The 19,952-nt window shown below is 40.1% G+C and overlaps 2 protein-coding genes and 1 long non-coding RNA gene across 3 annotated transcripts in view; 2 read left to right on the top strand and 1 right to left on the bottom strand.

Moving 5' to 3' along the window:
* Positions 1 to 13,424, top strand: part of tex264a (testis expressed 264, ER-phagy receptor a) — a 72,651-nt gene extending 59,227 nt beyond the window's left edge. The window contains exons 3-4 of the mRNA XM_005941097.3: positions 4,327 to 4,498; positions 12,012 to 13,424. Coding sequence (XP_005941159.1) covers positions 4,327 to 4,498; positions 12,012 to 12,376 — 537 coding nt within the window. The 3' untranslated portion in view covers positions 12,377 to 13,424. The remainder of the gene's footprint in view (positions 1 to 4,326; positions 4,499 to 12,011) is intronic.
* LOC102311019 overlaps positions 2,983 to 19,952 on the bottom strand; it is a 49,575-nt gene continuing 32,605 nt past the window's right edge. Inside the window, exon 3 of the long non-coding RNA XR_006054977.1 lies at positions 2,983 to 3,150. This is a non-coding gene — a long non-coding RNA (uncharacterized LOC102311019). The remainder of the gene's footprint in view (positions 3,151 to 19,952) is intronic.
* Positions 16,262 to 19,952, top strand: part of grm2a (glutamate receptor, metabotropic 2a) — a 34,242-nt gene continuing 30,551 nt past the window's right edge. Inside the window, exon 1 of the mRNA XM_005941098.3 lies at positions 16,262 to 17,120. The gene's annotated coding sequence lies outside the window, so the exon portion shown is untranslated. The remainder of the gene's footprint in view (positions 17,121 to 19,952) is intronic.

The following is a 19,952-nucleotide window of genomic DNA, read 5'->3' as shown; positions in this document are numbered from 1 at the left end:
TTGGAGATACATGTATGCCTACAGTATGGTGAACTGTCTTTGTCTCAAATTCCCTGCTCATTATCGGAGTAGGTTCAAGGAGATGGGCACTCATTTGCATAAGGAGCCCCAAGGCTGGAGCCTCTGTGTGTAGCAGCCAGGTGATTCATACCAGCTCCTACAGTCTTATTTTGCAAGGATTAGATTAAAACCCATCAGTCAACCTAGATCACCCTGACCCATAGGAAATGGAGCCAGGTTACCGCAGTTAGGCCATCCAACTTGTTTCTTTCATTATTTCCCCCTCAGAGCTCAGAATAGCTTGTTTTGTAACATAACCATGACAACATAGCAAGTCTATACATTCACTTAAATTTATAGACGAGACCTTTATGAACATTTGCGTGGTGAGATGAAGAGCAGCGCGAGCATAAAAATTCAAACAGTGGAGTTATACTGTGTAATATAAAGAGAGCGAGTGCGCGAAGGTTTCCACGTGGGAACGAATATGTGCGCTAAGGAGAAATCAGCAGTGCGGTTTAACATAACAACACATTTATCCAGCAGCAGATTTAAAGAAATAAACCTCGCAACATTTTCAAAGAGCAAAAAGAAGTTTTGAAAAGTGCACCAGGTTTAAGGGCGTTTTTGTTTTTTGGGGAGAAACTGCTTTTTTAAAAAAATCGAAGTGGTCACTTCAGTTCTGAGAGGTTTAACTAACGAGCTGAACCAAAAGCACTTCTTATAAATGTCATTCTCGCTTATTTGCTAGTCGAAGAAAAAAAAGTGTATAGAATAAGAATATTTAAATCTATATAATGGTGCAAAGTCACATTTTTAGAGTTATACTTCCCTGGAGCTTTCCCTGCATGTTTCCTTCTATTCGAAGTCTCCTGTTTTTAATAGAAAAATATCAAGTATCTTCAGAGCTATTTCACAACTTCTACTTTACAGTTACTTTCTACTTTGTGTGGCAATAATTTAAAAATATATATATAAACTTGGTGATAAAAGCTATGTTTACAAGGTTCAGTAGCTCAAATTAGCACCGGCTTGCTCGGTTTCAGCAGGAGATACCGAGACATCAGTTATAACATAACAATCATGAGGCAATTTTTTCTGTTTTGTGTGCTTTCAATACTTCAAGGGCATTTTGTTCTAATGCTTTTATAGTTTTACTTGCAGTTAGCATTGCATATTTTTTTACTTTTTCATTCTATTGATTTTTTGTAATTTTAGCTAAAAATAAGTTATCACTTAAATATGTTGTTATTAAGTTTAAAGACATGTACATAAAAAATAAATTACATTAATGAAATTGTTTGTGAATGCCATTAATGATGATAATGGAATGTTGTCTCATACAGACGCTCATAGCAAAGCGCACTCCTGTGTGTCAATGGCACGTTTTGCTCTCTAATGCAAGCGAAATCCTAACTCCTTTTCCTGTCATCACGGCTGAAATCTGAAACACTTCTTTATTCAGTTAATGTTGAATTCTTTGCAGGTTTTATTCAAGTCTTAAAAGGGGCCCCCCATAAAGCTGTAAACATTCCTATTCTTGCTCTTGTTCTAAGAAATGAAAGCTGTGGGAAACTGACAAACACTGAAGATCGCATGCAGTGCTGGCAAGTTCTCCCTCCACAGAACAGTGCGGTCTTGCTCTAACAAGAATAGAAAGAGATGTGTGAGGCCCTGGAGCGCAACTGAGCAAGAAGACAAGTAGTTTGATGTATTTGTCGCCTCACAGGTCTTCAACTGGCAGCTTCATTAAATGGCACCCACCAAACACCATTATCAACACACAGTCAAGAGGCGACTCTTGGAAGCTGGCCTTCTAGGCATAGTTGCAACAAAAAAAGCCAAATATGAGGCTGGCCAGTAAAAAGGAGGTGATTAAGAGTGGTTAAAAAAAAAACCCTCAAAGACACTGGACAGAGACAGTTTTGGGGGAAAGAAGTGTCGTGTATAGACACATGTGTGTTTGAGCTCTTAGATGTGGAGCAAATGGAAAGATGCTGAAGGAGTGCTTGAAGCCATCTTTCAAGCATGGTGGAGAAATGTTATGGTTAAAGGTTGCTTTGGTGTTGGTAAAGGGCATATTTGTACCGATTTAATGCCCCAAAGCACAGCTCAAAACGATGAAATCTTTTGAGTGTTTTGGAGCCATTTGCTGATATCAGTTGTCCACATAATGCTTATGTCCCAAAATGTCAGGAATGTGGCTCCCAAAAATATACAAAAACAACAATATAGTTAGACCAAAAAAGGTTGGGTTTTCCTGGACTCCTTGCAAAAGTTTTGCACCACCTTTTAATCATTTTCACCAATAGAGAAAATCTCATAGGTATGCATTAATCTGTGCAATGTAAAGGCAGGCCGGTGCAGCCTCAGTGTGGCTGCGCAGTGAAAGAAAACTGGAAGAGGGGGGTCAGTTCTCAGTGACCACTGCCAAAGCTGATTGAGGCAGAGGCTGTAATTGCTGTGATTGTGAGGGCAGCCTTGGTATGACAAAGCGGTCACTGTAGCCATGGCTGTAGTTGGGCTGTTGCAGTTCTGACTGTGACACATCTGTTAATGAGAAGAACACTGACTGCACGTGTGTGTGTGAAGTGATGAATGTGCTGTAATGGGGTTGGCGGTTTAACACATTTGTCACAGAAGCAAATAGTACAGCCGTACATATTCACAGCACCACAGAGTCAACCTTCGAATGCAGCTGTCTGAAGGCTGAGTGATAACTGTATCCAGCCACAGCTTCACCTATAAGAGCCAGACAGAGCAGCTGCAGCTGTGCTCACAGCCAGCAGCTGTATACAGTCATAAATTTGCCTTTAATATGAGGAACGAGAAAGAATTATGTAAAACAACCCATCATACTGAGCTCTCTTCTCTTTAGTAGCTACAGAGTGTTACCCTTAGCCGGATCTCTATTATAAGTGAACAACTAGGCAACTTTTTTTTATGAATCATAAGGAATAAAAAAATAAAATCAAGGGCAAAAACACTGCGTGGGATTTTTATTGACTTGTGTTCATGTCTGTGCATTCCAGCATTCATATGTCACTTTGCAGCCGATCACAGCTGAGACCAGCCTGTGCAGCTCACCTCTGCTTCTGCCGCGCTCTGATGGCTCATCACACAGCTCATTCCTCTGCAGTCCCTTGAGAACTATATGAAAGCATAAAGAAAAATTATGAAAGGCTAATGTCCACTTTAGAGGAAAAGATAGTATAATATTTATAAACTCTCCACTCACTGCATATACTTCTTGCGGAGAGTGTAGACGCACTGATGTAGATGGTAATGCAACTTTAATGAACTCACATGGAAGGGGATACAGTATATACATATTAATGTGTGAAAGACATAGTGTTATATCAGCAAAGGCACTTTTGAACTGCATATTTGAAATGTTTTCTGCTTGTTTGAGGTGTTCATCACACTCCTTCAGCACGGGTCCTCGGTCCCTACGCTCTTTGTCGTGTTTTATGTGAGAAGCATTGAAAGAAAGGATTTAACCAGCAGTTTTATGAGGCCTTTGGGTGTTTTAAATTTGTGTTTAGCTTTTGTAGTGCAAAATAATAACTTGGAAAAACATGATGGGTACAGTGAGAACTGAAGATGTCCTTTACTCTCAGTGTTGAAGTTAATTGAGTCTGCTCAGACCTTTTTCATGCAAATGAAACACGAGGGCCTTTGCATCACTGCTTCCTAAACACTTTTTCAGGCATGTCTGACAACATAAGGCAGAAAAGTTCATATCCTACCACCAAAGATAAAAAACAGAATCACAGTTCTGTTTTTTTAGTTAGTTAGCTCGACTCCATCAGAAATCTGTAGTTTTCCCCTGGCCGTGTACGCCACAGCTGCAGTGGCTCTATTCCCCACCAGTGGGGATCACATTTTGAGAACCAGTGACCCCGGTGCCACTGGCACTGTGAAGAAAAGGGCATGTTATTTGTTTAAAGAGATTGTGCATCACTTGAACTTGATCATTGTGAAGATGATTATGTAGAATTCTGTTATCTTGTGTGAGTCGTTTAAGCAGATAGTCTGCTCTCTGTTGATCTGATCTTTCTCACAGCTCAGAGCAAGTCAGACTTCATGCTGTCTGTGTGCTTGTTTTCCTTCTTTTTCCTCTTCCAGCTCAGTGTAATTATGAAAGGTTATCACTTTCTCAATTAGAGACACAAGCACAAGTTTGCACAAATATTAAGGTGACATTCGACAGTGTCTTTGTGGTTTTTACAGCACGAACGCGCCTATCTTTGCAAGGGTAATAGGATATTATAAGGTAAATCTCACTTCCTGTTTTGTGTCTTTTTTCTTTTTCCATTTTAATAGGAGAGGAAGCTTTGTGCATTCCCAACTATTGAGATCTACAGTTCGGATGTCATCAACTATATGGTTCCGCTGTCTCGTCAGACGGACTTCTTTGTACCAGAAATGAAAGAGGAGGTCAGAACAGATGTGAAGGAAGAGGACTCGGACGACGATAGAGGAACCGACATTACAGGTAAAGATTTTACACATCCTCGGATACTGTCAGCTCCCCCGGAGGCAATTAGTGACAGCATCAAAAAAATTTCTCAAACAAGAAGAAAGAGCTGTCAATTTGTCTGATTCAAAATTAAGGGACAGTTTTCAGAGCGGAACAACTTTAGTTTAGATTTTTTGTGTGATTTATTTATTTATCTTTTTTTAAATCTAGCCGTCAAAGAATTGATGCTTTCGGTTTTCACCTGCTGTTCTCAATTACAAAATGTATATCAGTAAAGATTTTCAACTTTTAATGTGTCATTCATTGAGATCTGATATGTGATTCAGGTGTTTTCTTAATTCGTTTGATGCGTACATTTTATAAGAAGTTTGTAGGAGAGCGTAAGAGAGTAGTAAGGTAACTAAACATAACTTAACCGATTCCTGTGGTTTAAAGTATCACTGGACTGCGCTGATGTGCAGCTATATTCTGCTATTCTCAGATTATGTGACAATAGAGCAAACCTCACCATGTGGCCAGTGGTTTTAGCCGCAATGAGGTGGTTAGCCTGATGAGTCAATGATGTGTGAAAGCAGCTTTAAAAAAAATCAGGGACAACCAAATGCCACGTGAAAAAGGAGCCATCATGTGGTTATACTGCTGTCGTCCAATTTCGGTCTTACCAAGCATTCATTTCTACTCTGTTGATCCTACAGCTTGTGTCAGTTAAAAACAAACAAAGAGAAAATGTGTAACAACTTTTATTTTGTCTGCCACTGCGCTGACTCCTCTCTCGCCCTGGATCACAGAGGACGGGTGATATCTGAGACTCTGTAATTGCTCTGTCATTACAAGTATGTGCCTTCAAGCGCGATGTCTTCCATGCTGCCATTACTCTTTGAATCACAGCTGACCTGTGGGCTGGTCTCAGAGCCGTATTGACTTAATCAGCGTACAAATCTCCGGAGAACAAAAATGGTGTTGCTCTGTGGGGACAGAGTGAGTGGGGATGGGTTGATTTAAATCAGGTGCCTTAAGAATAGATCATGTGACATCCCTTGTAAGCACAGCTTAAATTTCAGAGACGTATATGGAAGAAGGCCTAACATGTTCTGACCATGGTTAGTTGGCAGCCACCTTTAAAATAAAGCGTCATTACATGACAGAGGTGAAGACCACTCTCCATACACAGCAGCTTTATCCGCTGTGGAGACTCTCACATTCTGAGAGGCAGGAGCAAACTGAGAGTCGGAGCTATTCACAACTTTAAATGAGTTTGTCAGCATCACCAGACCGAGACAAAGTTTTGATTATTGCTTCCCTAACAAATGAGAAAGTAAATAAGAAAGAACTAAAGTGCCAGAAAGCATTTAAATACGTTAATTCAGATCAAATTAATTCGATCTGCCACGTGTCTTAATCACATGAGGAGAAAGTGATTTTGCAACGTTGCACACTCTTACTTTTTATGCATTCACTCAGTGGTCTCCAAATCTTTTGTTAATTCGCCGTGCCGCCGTGTCTGCGTTAATCCAACAGACCATTGTGGCTGTGTGCTCGGTCTGGAGCCGTAGCCAAGAGTTAATTAGTTTGGCTTACCATGAAGACTAGAAGTAGGGAATAGACAGCTAGCCTTGCTCTTTCCAAAGATGTCCCCATCATAACTAATATTACTAATGAACATGTCTCCAAATAGAAATGTAAAAGTTTCCTTTTTTTAAGTAGAGATGAGACAGCTATAATACAATGTCAATGAAAGGACACATCTACATGTGAATTTACTTAAAGATGTGTCTGTATAAAAATATTTTAGCTTAAGCTTAAAAAAATCAAAGAGAGAGGCTGGAGCAAAATAAAAGATATTATGAGTCTCTGTTAGGCTCTAAGATCAGAAGACAAACAGACTCACTCCACACAGACGGGTGGTGTGTCCATTGTGCAAAGCTCAAAGCTAGCCAACAGCAAGGTGGTCAGTGCAATGGCTGTTTTTGGGTGAATAAACACAAAAGGGTAGATTTTAGGGAGAATTATTGCCTCTAACCGTTTCCTTATACAGTGACTTACTGGATTCTCCTCTGGCTGCCTGCAAACATTACATTATTGAAAACAAAAGCGTTTGTCGAAGTTTCAAACTATTCTTTTGTTGTAGTATTTCAACTGCTGTGGTACCAGTCTAACGATGATTTATCACATCAGTTTATACTGTTCACAAACTAAATCAAAGACAGTTCGATAAACATTGGTCTTACTAAGTGGTACAACAGAAGATGATGTATAAACATTTGTCACATTCACTTTAAACACTTTTTTTTGGAAAGATGTGATATTTCTTTTTATGCTCCACATTTAACACGCAGAGCCTTTTTAATCATTCAGAACAATGCTGACACTGCTAACAATGCTTAGCTACTGTGTGTAGTAGAAACGAAACGATAAGTGGAGTTTGTAGAGAGGTGGATTTTTTATTTATTTATTTTATTTTGAAGAGTTTCTTTTATCAGAGAGTTGTGTGTTCTGCTTTTTCATACTTGTGAAAATTGGCTTGGAAATCAGTTTCTGTGGAAATATTTGTTGAATGCCTTTGAATACCGTTTCTTCCGTCAGAGAAATGTTTTTTTACCCACTTCTTGGCAGTTTTCCTTCTTGGCTGTGATCTGTGGTTTTGAATTAGCGTCCATAAATCGTCACTGTGAAAAACAGAATCTATCTTTATTAAATGTCCATTACTCAGAATGCCAAGACGTGCCCAGTGCTTAAAACATTTTAGAGCATCATTTGGATATCACAAAAGGCTATTTATAGGTAGATCATGAGGAATCTCCAACACTGAGGTCAAATCAGTTTTCTTTAGATAACAGATAAATGAAAAGTCCCCCAAATATTCTGAATGAGTGAGTATTTGCCTTTGATTAAAGAAGTCCTTTTTCTATTGGCAGGATTGTAGTTAAGGTGGCAGGGTCAGAATTTTGTATTTGTAGTTCAGCATGCTCCTGGTGATGCAGTGCTATGGGGAGTATTTTCTTTTCACACTTTGAACCCTGCAGTACCAACTGAGAATCATTTAAACACCACAGCCTACCTGAGTATTGTTGCAGAGCATGTCCATTGCTTTATGACCACAGTGTACCCACCTTCTGATGGTTGCTTTCAGCAGGATAACACGCCAAAGCTCATCTAACTGTAGTTAGATGACCTCAACAGTCACCACATCTCAGTCTAGTAGAGCACCTTTGGGATGTGGTTAAACAGGGGATTTGTCACATGCCAAAAAAGGGTTCAAACCAGTATAAGCAAGGTGCAACTCATGAAGTGGCTGGGGAGTGTGTCTTGAGTGGCAATTAGAGCAGACACACTATATGTAAGCCGATACCAATTTAATGGCGATTGACCATCTGTAATATATATTATATATGCGGCCCAGCTCTGCTCATTAATATATTTGAAAACATTAACTGTACATCAGGGCTGTACACTGTTTACTTTAAGAATGAAAAGACATTTTACTATGATATTACTGCACACTGAAGCAAACAACAAATACAACCAAGCAATCCAAATTAAGAAGTTTCATTAAACACAGTGTAAGTGTGTTTTTTATGATGAGCTTCCTTAAAACGCTTGTTCTCTTTGGCTCTCATCTGTAAATATGATGATCCATTAAGTGTATCACTTCTTAATGTATGTTTATGCATTCCTTTTCGCACTCTTCTCGCAATCCACTCTGCTTATCCAAGCACTAAGGAAGCCCTGTCTGTGTCTAATTACCTCCTTAAAAATCCTCTTCTCTTTTTCAAACAGTTTGAAGAACAAGACCTTGATTCTCTGCTAATAATCCCAATGGGCCCAATTTAACAACTAATTTAGGCAAATGTTACCTAAAAGACTTTCACAGGCTTCAACCACACTAGCAATTTCAGGACTTGCTTGCAGTTGTAGTGAAGGGTGAAAGTTGTCCAGTATGTTGAGGTTTTTCCTTGGGGGGCTGTCCACCCAATTACCCTAAATAGACCCATTATTTCCTGTAAAACCTTATATTGTAAAATGAATCTTTAGAACAATCTTTTCACTGCAACACACAAATGAAATAGACTATGGATCACTACATTAACCCGTTTATATGCATTTTGAAGCAGCACCACCGTGTCAAATAACCACTTTCTGTGCCACCCAAGACTGTTCCCATCGGGTGTGTTTGGACATGCTAGCTAATCAACAGGCTCATAAATAGTTATTATAATGACCTAAATGGACTTCCATATGTAATATTTTACACTCCAGACAAGATCAGATCTGCTGGATGTGATAATTAGATCGTTGGGATTCAAATAAAAAGAAATGGTGAACCTCACAGAGCAGCTTGGAGACTCCCTGTTTATTGTGTTTGGGTCCCTGATGATAGATTTAGTGCAGACACACTTAGATGTGTGGATGAGATTCATTTGGAGTGTGAAGGCAGAAAGACAATGATGTGGATAAAAGTGTTTTAGTGTCTAATGGGATAGTCAAGTCAGATTCGGTTTTATTTGTCAAACACATTTCATTTTAAGGCTCTCCTTCTACTTTGCAGAAACAATTTAAGTCTGTGAAGGTTCTCAGTCATCCAGGTCATTGTAGTCTAAGGAGCTTGGAAAGAAAAGCATTTGGACATCTTTAAGTTGCTTGAAGATGTTTCATCTCTCATCTGAGAAGCTTCTTCAGTTCAGAACTGAGAAGCTTCTCAGATGAGACGTCTTCAAGCAACTTAAAGAAGTCCAGACGCAAAAATAGACAAGCTTGAGAGTCAAACTTGGTATGACCACCTATATTCTTTAAGACAGTCTGAACACCTTTAGGCAAGATTTCTTATCATTTCTTTAAGTAGTCTGCAGGAATAGCTCACCAGGCTCCAGGAGGACATTCAAAGCTTTTCTTTGGATGTTGCCTGCATTTTATTCCGTTCTCTGTCAAGATGATCCCACACTGCTTCAATAATGTTGCGGTCTGAGCTCTGGGGAGGCCAATCCATGACTGCTAGTGTACCACTCTTTGCTTTTCTACCCAGGTCTGATTTTACTGTACTGATAGTGTGTTTGGGATCAATTAAATGCTGAAAAATGAAACCTTTTAAGATAGTATCACAATATGTTTGTAAGTCCACCAGTTTTAACTAGATCCCCAACACCACTGACTGAAATGCAGCTTAAGCCATGACAGAGTCTCCACTGTGTTCTACAGATGGCTGTAGAAACACACTGTTTTACCTCTCCACTTATCTGAACCAAAACAATTAGATTTGGATACATCACTCCATAAAACCTCGTGCCACTGATTTTCAGTCGAATTCTTGTATAATTTGTCATACCTCAACCTTTTCTCCCCGTATCCCTTCCTTAAGAATCCTCATCAGAATTTGAGAGGAGCTTCAGCGAGTAGCAGATGGATCAGCTGAATCTCTTCTGTCAGGTCTTTGCAGGATTTTTTCCTGTTTCGTAAGGACATTACTTTCAGGTGTTATTCATCTGCTGTAGGTTTTAAACCTGCTCTTTCTTCTTTTGCCCTCCAACTGTTTACTTTTCTCAACGTTTTAAAAGACACACTGCACACCGTGCTGAAATATGCCAAGTTTTTTAGTTAAAAAGTATTTGTGAATTACCTTGTTGGTGCAAAAGTCTAATTTTATAGCTATCAAACGGATTTATCTTTGGAAATTTTGTTGATTCAACCAAAGAAATGAAATCAAATGAACTGTTTTTGTGACAAGCTGTTAGTTGCCTAACAATGTATTTTTTTTCTTTTCTTTGGCAAGATGTCTGTTATGTGTAGACACAACAGTGGTTCATCCCTTTAGTTTGGTACTTTTATGGTTAATGATTCATAGATCAAGTGGGTTAACAAACAAAAAACCATCGTCTTTGATACTGGTCAGGTACAAGGACTGAACTGAAAACAAGCGAACAAGCATCCAACGTCCAAAGAAAAACTTTCAAAGACCTTCAGAAAGCCTGGAGAACCTTTTCTCAACACCACTTTAAAATAATTAAAATGAAGTCTGGCTCCTTAGAAGGAAAATATAAAGAAATGAGGAGTGGCTCAAGACTTTTGCGCAGTAATGCATATGTATACAATCAAACTTCAACACATTAATTCAGCATGTGATCACAGCTTTATACAGGGAGCCTTTTTAAAAGTTATCGTCACATGGGCTTTTCCTCCACTTCTTTGAAGTATCTTCGAGAAGACCAACTGCGGAAAGATCACTGAGTAATATTTCTTCTGTAGGTGGGAGGTGTGATGTTCTTCTCACATTTCTTGCCCTAATGCCAGTTTTCATTTGTAATTTTAGGGAGGCTAAGCAGAAAAAGCTTTATATCTTTCATGTGTCTCTGCTTACATCTTTGGCCCATGCAGAGTATTTTTCTTTCCGTGAACCTTGAACATGTTGTATTTAAACCTTCCTGTAAGTTTTAGTTTTCAAATTTCTCCTAAATAATGCAGATTTTTTTTGGTCCACCTACACAGTACAGCAATAACCTTCCAAATCGCTCGCACAAAAACTCCTATGAATAACATTCATCAGGGACAATAAGTGGTTATTGGGTCACAGTGAATCATAGATCAAAGGGCAATTAGAATCAGGTTTAGACAGAGAGCATTAGTAAGCTGATCATGTGGGTGAGAAAATCTCCATCAATCAGGTTAATGGACATTCTTTGTGATTACAGATATGCAATATGCACAGCAAGAATATCCCTCTCTGCAAATTATAGTCCATTACACAATTTCATGCAAGTAATGCCAACATGTAAATGACTGGTCTGTGACTTTTGTATAAATAATGTCTCTCAATAATATTTTGGTCCCTCTGAGCTCATCTGATTAGTTAAAGTTGACTGAGCTACATCTGCTGAATTTTAAGCGGTGAGCACTTTTAGGTTTCATGAAGCCAACGTTACATTTCTAATCTGTGATCAAAGGATGGAGGAGTATGTAAGTGCATATACCCATATCTTCACATCCTTGCATCATTTTTGATGAGCTTCAATACTAAGCATATTGTTAATGTTAATTACCCAACCAACATTGAGAAGATGATGCTTTTTAACCATATTCGCAGTGTTGCCATGGATCATAAAGTCACGAGATTATGACAACCGATTGTGAAGTTGGCTACAGATATATACATGCAGTAACTACTATTTTCCGTAGCTGTTCCCATTGTTTCTTTCTTGCGTGCTTTGTGTAAGTAATAGTCTCTGCCTTGCCACCATTATTTGAATATCTGCAGCAATGTCCCGGAGGATGAATCCTAATGACTTTGTTCAGCCACTGAAGTTTTCACATCGCTACAAAGTATCAGAACACCACCTTGCTGAATTAGCAAAATATTTAGTACAGACTTCCTCTGTTCACCTGTAAAATCAATCTTTCAGTTTTAGTCTACGTGAGCTTTCCTGCCTTTCCTCCAATGATTTTATTTTGTTAATTAGTTGTGCATGACCCATTTTCTCACAGCCAATTTGATCAATTTCTTCTGTTTTTTTTTTTGTTTTGTTTTTTTGCATTGATGCAGGTGCAGATTCCCACAGTGATGTGAGCTCAGTAAGCGGTGGCGTGCCCTGGGACAGCAGAGAGACGTCCCTGGCTGTTTCCACAGCCGCTTCCATGGCTTCCTCACTGCCCCTGAGAGACGTTTTAGATGCCAGCGAAGACCTTAAATACAGGGACCATAGCGACAGAGGCTCTAATGACTCAGTGGGCAGTGGCTCCTCCTTTGAAGAGCTTGACATGGATCAGGAGGAGCTGGGGGAAGGTGAAGAGAGGGTGAAGAAGGAATACGGGGAAGAGGAGGACACTCCTGAAGGTGAAGGCGGAGCTAGAGAAGGAGCTGAACTTGTGGCTGAGAAGAAGGAGCGCTTAGGGGAAGGAGAGGAGTAGGGAGGATGCTGAGGAGATAAGGGATGTAGCCACGTAACACTGGCATGCTGGAGAGCTTCTCAGCTGTGCTGTTGCTGGTTATCTGTCATGTAATCTTGTTGATGGATCTAAAGCCGTTAATGTAATGACCAACACGCCGTATTTCCGCGCCTTCTAAATCTCTTTTTGAAGCCTGTACTTTCTGTTATGCTCTAATCTCAGTTCAAAAGAAAAAAGAAAAAAAAAATCCCGATCCTGTATCTCTGCCTATACAAACATACACACAACAAATGGGAGATTTAATTAGATATTTCATTTTAATTGTAATCCTGTTTGGATCACTTTAATTCCCTTTCAGATTAGAAGTAACCTTTCAGTTTAAGATTAAGGATTAAAAGCAAAGGGGAAACAGAGTTACCAACTATCATGGATCATCAGAAAGTATATGTTGTTTTGCCCATATGTGACAGGTGATATTGCAACCCCACTCTCAAGGTCAAGTCCTGAGGAAATTTGTGTCACGCGTTTGTGCGCATTACCCGACTTTGGTGTTGTGATGTAACGACTGGGTGAAAAAGTGCAGGCGTTGCCGCTGCTGTAGAAATGTTCATGGTGCTGTTTCATTGTGTTATTTTATACGAGGGGAAATTCTAAAAGCTGAGGTGGAGAAAAAGATTATTAAAGTAACATCATCAATGCCTCCGGGTCACCAGGACTAAGATTTAGATTAAAGTTCAAACATATTTGTAAGCTTTCCCCCTGAAAGGTGTACAGAATATTTTATTGTCACTCTGCAAAAAAAGGTTAATTGAATTATTTTAACGTATTGTTCATTTTCTGTGGGCAGTTTGTTCTGCCACATTTCATTTACATTTATGTTGTTGTAGACAAAATTCACCTATTATCTGAAACTAGATGTAACATGTTTGTAGGTTGACGTCGGATATGATGTATGATGCATTGTATGTCTTCCTGTGTGTAATAAAATTTTCAAAGAAATGTTAGTTTGAGAAGAACAGCAAAAATGGTCTCCGCTCTGCTGCTTTTATCCATATTTTTTTGTGCATTTCCCAACAGGGATGCAGGAAGGTAACAAAGTGTGTGTGGCAGTCAAAGCTTTCTCTGAAGTTTTACGACTTTACGATGTAACGATTGCTTTGTGGGGCTTACATGTGAATTCATAAGAAGCATAAAAGAGAAATGGTACAAAATAGCCCATAACATCAGTTTTTCAGTGCCGGGTGAGTTAAACAATGCACTGCTTTAAGGGTTTTTTTTTTAAGTGAGCAATTTCCCCAGCACCCTTAGGACTGGGAAACTGGGAAACTGTTTAATCAGAATGCATAAAATAATACAAATGTAGATACATTTGGAAAGCATAAACACTTAAGATTAGTCTCACAAAATGTTGTTTATCCAAATGCCGGCGCTGCATCGATCGGGTCAACATTTGACTGAGTGGTTTGGCATTTGTTCTACAATTTATTTAATCAGCTGTGTGCACAAAACAACAGGAAGAATAGGCTCCAGCTGACTACTGAAGTTTGATGGACATACTTGTTCTTTAGCCTGCGGTTCTTAATGAGCATCATGACCTATAAGTGTTAATGTTTTGTTTCCAATCCAGCGCCATTGTAACCATGGTAATTTTACTGAGTAATACGCCATTAACCAGAGAGAGAGAGAGAAAAGCCTTTCATGTGCCTGGCCGTGCTGTTAGTGTTGAGGATATTGACTTAATTGAATAAAGAAAAATGTATTTAGGGCTTGTTAGGAATGCAAGCCAAATTAGATGTGTAGACACCAAAGTCCACTGAAGAAGGATTTCACAGCTACACTCTTCTTTGCATTTGACCTGCAGTTGGAGTATTTGGACAGTGATACGTATTTTGGGAGCAGGTGGAAGAGGCTATGGAAAGGTGGAGGTATGCTCTGGAGAGAAGAATAAAAGCCAGTAGAAGCAAGATGAGATGGTTTGCCAGCAGGAGGAAGAGAAGTGAAGGAGGACGTGCATGGGGTTGGTGCCACAGAGGAGGATGCAGATGATCTGCCGTGTCGACCCCTAAAGGGAACGGCCAAAGAAGAAGAAGCCCCCATACACCACCACCGACAGTGGGTTGGATATAAAACAATCCAGACTGACTGCAATACAGTCCTTCAGCTTCACTTCAAAGAGTTTTACAAAGTATTATTTAGGAATTACAGCCATTTTTGTACATAACCTCTATATTCGCATGTTCAAAAGTAACTGTACAGTTGTCTGACAAGCATTTTCATGGCCAGGCGAGGTCTGTTTCCACAGTATTTCACAACAAATTAAGCAGATAAAAGATCTAGAGTTGCTTCCACGTGTTGATCTTAAACTGTTAACCCTTCTGGTACACTAACCTGGCAGTGAAACTGTTTGTCATTCAATCTTTAAATGACTTCTGAGCCTCTGAAAATAGAGGATTATTTATAAAAATGGCTGCAAATCCTAAATAATACTTTTGTTAAACCCAATGAATTACAACTCAGTCTGCACGTCAGTCACATGATTACCACAGTAACACAGCAGAGTATGTGCTAGCAGCAATACTTCAATAGCATATTTGCAGTTTCAAAAATATTCCACATGCTTTGACGTCACCACAGCAGACAGAAAGAGACTTGAGAAATTTCAAATGGGTACACATGGGTACCCTGATGTACCAAAATAGCCAGTTCTTCTAAAAACTCTGCTTCACATTTGGCATATCTAATGTTCAGATGCGCTTTGGCTTTTTAGAGATATGGAGCTCCACAATGGTGTTAGGCAGAAATGAAATCTTTTATTTAAGCTGCCTTCCATGTTTATTCGACCCTTAACATCTATACTGATGCTCTGCAAAAATCTCACAAGTGTTAACTTTATTATGACATCAGTGTTATTTCTAAACCCTGTTGTTGCAGAAATGTACTGTGTTCATTTTTAACAGATCTTTAAATAATAAAAAGTGACTCTAAAAATGCGCAACAGCTAATTTATTACAGTTATTCTATTACAAATGTTATCCCCAAAATGTAATATTGGTCTGGCTCCTTAAACTCTCAGGTAATCCTAATAAATGAACAGTAGATGATGGCAGAAGATGAAGATGTGACACCTGAGTGTTACTGAACAACCACCATCAACACAGCGCTGATCTTTTGGTCTGATACAGTGATTCCCACAAATCAAGCACGCAATCTAACCAAGGGCCACTTTTGTTGGAGGGTTCATTATAACCGTGTTTTTTCCTTCACTTTGTCCTCGATTGCCTTGCAAGTCTCAAGCAGAAATATAACCTTATCTATTGACCAGAAAACGCACAAACCACGCCAGCCTTTAGTAATATTATCTTTTTCTGACGAGAAAAAAAAATGAGATCGGTGTCTTGTGCGTGACCAGTCTGCGGGGACAGATGCCCTCACCACATGTGTGTTGCACTTTCAGGATCAACTCTGGCACCCCAGCCGTGGTCCAAAGGCAAAAATAAAAATCGGTGAGGAAAAGAGTGCGATGACACACTGGGTCAACAACTGATTTAATTAATTGTGAAACCCACATGGGTGTCACACAGCGTTCGAGGGCGCGGAGATTATTGCCTGTCCATGAAGTTAATTATTAATCTCATTACACTGAAAGAGAGAAAGAGAGAGACGATGTGAAGTCTCAACATACAAATTTAGAAGCCCACGACTGCGTGTGCGAAGCTGCTTTTGACAGGAAGGAGGGGGGGTCCCAGCACATCCCCTCTCCAAGCGCACGTCCCTTGAAACGCATCGGCCTGCCATCTGGGACTGACCTCACACTCATCTCGCGCCGTGTCACAACTTGTTTGAAGATCCCAAATTAAAATGATCACATCTGGAGATAATCACCCCCCCGCACATTTGAACTAAACAGCGGGCGATTCTTTAAAGCTTCTCTCCACTGACATCCACAGTCCGTCAGTTCGCGTCTGCAGGAAGCCACGCAGTCGGTTCATTGGGCTCTAAATGACATAATTTGGCACAGAGTTGCGACGAGGCAGACTGCTATATCCAGGACTGCTCCTGCGTGGAGCAACTGCGTCTTTGTTCAAGTGCGAAAAACCTTCTGAGAGTTCTCCCAGGTTGCTGTGGTCATATCCGCAGCGAGCGCGTTCATCAGCTGATGTAAAAAAACAACAAAAACAACAACATATATATATATATATATACACATATGTGTCTCGTTGCCAGCTATGGGGGATTTTGCCAGTCGAGTAACAGGTAGAATTTAAACTTTGTGTCGGTTCTCAGGGCGCCAAGTCGATAAACTGGCATCCCACCAGGATAAACAACACCTTTAATGCACGCCGTCTTATTAATCTCTCTCACACTTGACGCTCAAACAGAGAGAGAACCCTCTCTCGCTCAACGCAGTGATGTGGGCTTCACTTGCATTTATTTCAAGCGCGTTTAGGAGCTGTGACTTTTGAACCGCTGTTTGCAGGAATCGCTCCTCCAGGAATCCGGCGACTCTTTGTGCTGTGTGTGTGTGTGTGGCGTTATTATTATTATTTTCAGCACCACGGACAGCTGCCTGGCACGCGGCTCAAACTTCAGGCAGCTACGCTCACCTCCTTCATCCACCCTGCTCCCCAGCTCTTCTGTAGTTCGCAAACACGCTTGCTTTAGGCTTTAAAAAGAAAAACTCCAACAGTGGCGCGAAGGATATGCGTTTAGTCTGCACCGAGGATCCACTGCACGGTAGCGCTGGAAACTGAGGAACCGTTGGCAGGTAAGAAAATGTGTTTCTTTCCCCCCCCTTTCTTATTTTCTGGGATTTTTTTGTGCGTTGAAAGCCTCCAAAGTGCATTTTTCTGAAGTTAAACGAGTTGTTTTGTAAGGAAGGCGCTTAAGTCGCGTTTTGACTTTGTATGGTTGACAAAATTATTCTTATGATGCTGACAAGACTGTGGTTTTACACCCTTTAATGCAGCAGGCTACACATGTGGATAGGCATTCATTTCTGGAGATATTATCTCGATGCTTATCATCATTTTGACCTGATTTTTGTTTGCATCTCTGGCTCCGGGCATAACCATAAGCAGTAAAAGAATGATAAATGAGCGAGGCTGCTGAAAAAACTACTAAACAGGCGATGCAGTAACTACTACACGGCAACATCCACCATCTCCCTCACTGGGTTGATCTCCCGTGTGACTTCAAAGTGAGACAAAAACTTGATTGACATTAGTTACATGTAAGAAGAATATGATCTGCACAAAGGAGCTGTTTCTTTTGTTTCCAGGCGAAGGCTTTTACTTGACTCTGGCTCTCTTCCACGGGAAAATGGATTGCTATCTCAAATGTTTCACTTTGGAACTAAATTGGGCATTTTCATATTAATTCTTCAGCAGCCGAGACTTGTGATGCCCTGTGTGTGTCTAGAAATGGGGTGTCTGTGTAATTATTTGTTCCACAAGCGTCTAAAAAGCATTTTCAAAACTCATGGGGAATATGAAGAAATGCAAAAGCCGTGCAAACAGTTTGAGGCTGCATCCTTAATACTGGAGAAAGGTATTAAAGGAGGCAAAATGCACTGTGGATTATTCCCAGGGGGCATCTGTGTGGCTGCACGTTCAGCAGATAAAACACAAGAAAGAAAGAAAAAAAATGACTCATTTTTAATGCCTCAGTTTAGTCAAACCCCAGATTTAGATTAAACCAAAAGGTGTACTTATTAGGCTGCTTGATCAACTGTTAATATATCAGATGCATGTATCTGAATTTCTTACATAACAGAATTACAGCAGGCACGCTCCTCTAAGACTAAAAAACTGGAATAATATGTGAGCTCATGCTCTCACGGCTGAAGATGTTGATTACTGTAAATTATTCAGGTCATGGCTGACTGGAGAGGAACACGCTCTGCTGCCATCATCTGAATCCAGAAACAAAAAGTGGCAGAAAGGGGCAAGGCTGTCTAACCTAGTGATCCCTCCACACAGCTCACTCCTGTGTGCGGCCAGGTTCACCTGTTACTCTTCACTTGATGACAACGGGGACTCGCTGCCAGTGCGGCACAGGGATAGGGATCCCTAATTACCTTCATTTCTCAGAGCAGTGCAGATAGCAGCGTGAACAAAGACGATACAAAAAAGACTCAAATGCACAGAGAACCCAAAACTCTGTGCACGAACCAGCTTACTCTTATGTAAACATTAGCACCAATGTGTGGTTGACTACCAAGTTATTAATAATGGTGCGTGACTAAACTTTACCCCTCCTGCTTTCTAGATTTCAGTTTCATGTTAAGAGACATCGGTCTTGTTACTTCATCATCATTCAAACCTTTTACAATACACACGAGTTGCATTTGCTACCAGCCACAAGTGATTAAATTCAAGCATGACGACACGCCTGTGCTATTGAAAGGACAGCTTAATAGCTCACCCTTCCATCTGATCACGCAAATACGCACATACATGCAGGTGGGATCCACAGACTGATCATGTTATGTCTCTACAATACATCTGTTTAGTTAAATATTTAATTTCTCACTGCACCAGTGTTAACATAGGAGTTCATCTGCTGATTTAGATTTGGTAATCAGATGGTACGTCTGCACCAGTTTTAATAAGGTGCAGTTGCGTTGCACACAGTGAAGACAGAGTGAGCGTGAAAGATAGGAAATGACGGAAATGCGGTCTTGGCTCCAATTTTTACAATAAATGGGGAAACCTACAGTTTCATTTCTGTGTGACATAAATTAAAATGAAGCTCAAGTCACTATATGATGATGCAAAATACACGAAACCCTGATCTCTCACTTATGACAAGGACAAAGAGCATTAAGTAAAAAACAAAAAAACAAAGCATTGTTCCATCAGCTGATTTCTGATGAAGTAGAAATATTTAAACATGGATTCCAGTGAAAGCATACAGGAGCTTCCAGGTAATTAATGATGCGCGTGACTCAGATTAAAAGTGACTGCTGGAGTGATGCTGGGCATATGTGAGAGGTTCCTAGGTGAGTCCTAGGTCAGCTGCACCAATAATTTCCATTGTGAGTCATAATGAACAGCTGTTCAGTCCTTTTACTTCCAACTCATGCTAAAATAAATTCTGACTTCTGCTTGAACAGGATTATACTTTGTATTTGAGGATTAAGCAATAGGAGTCTGGTTTCTGCTGTGGTCTAAGAGAGACCTCTGTATGTGTCTGTGGGAAAAACGTCAGTGTGGAAAGGGGTCAGCCCAATGACCTTGCTCTGCTTCTAATACTGCACATTTACTATAAAAAGAAAGTGTCTTAAAGCGTCAAGTGGTGACACCTGGTTTCTGCTGATGAAAGCATGTCCTAACATTATGGCTGATTAGTGTTTGCAGACCCAGTGTTAATGTTAATTAAAACAGCCAACCTTCATTTGCTTTTAGTAACTTAATGTAAAGCAGCAGCTCCGCGGGACCAATTGTTCTCGGACTGATTGTAAAATGTTGGTAATCTGTGTTAATAAATTAGATGACAGCTATTTGTAGATTTTGGCAACCAGTCTGACAGTCGGTCCAAGTTGCACTGTGATTGTCTGGCGACAGTCTCCCACCAGATCAACCAACCAACCAACCAA

The sequence above is a fragment of the Haplochromis burtoni genome, unplaced genomic scaffold (assembly GCF_018398535.1).
Source record: "Haplochromis burtoni strain Fernald_Lab_line unplaced genomic scaffold, NCSU_Asbu1 Contig_177, whole genome shotgun sequence".
NCBI classification, from domain to species: domain Eukaryota; kingdom Metazoa; phylum Chordata; class Actinopteri; order Cichliformes; family Cichlidae; genus Haplochromis; species Haplochromis burtoni.
Note: the sequence above shows the minus strand (reverse complement) of the source record. Positions and strands in the feature narration are given on the sequence as shown.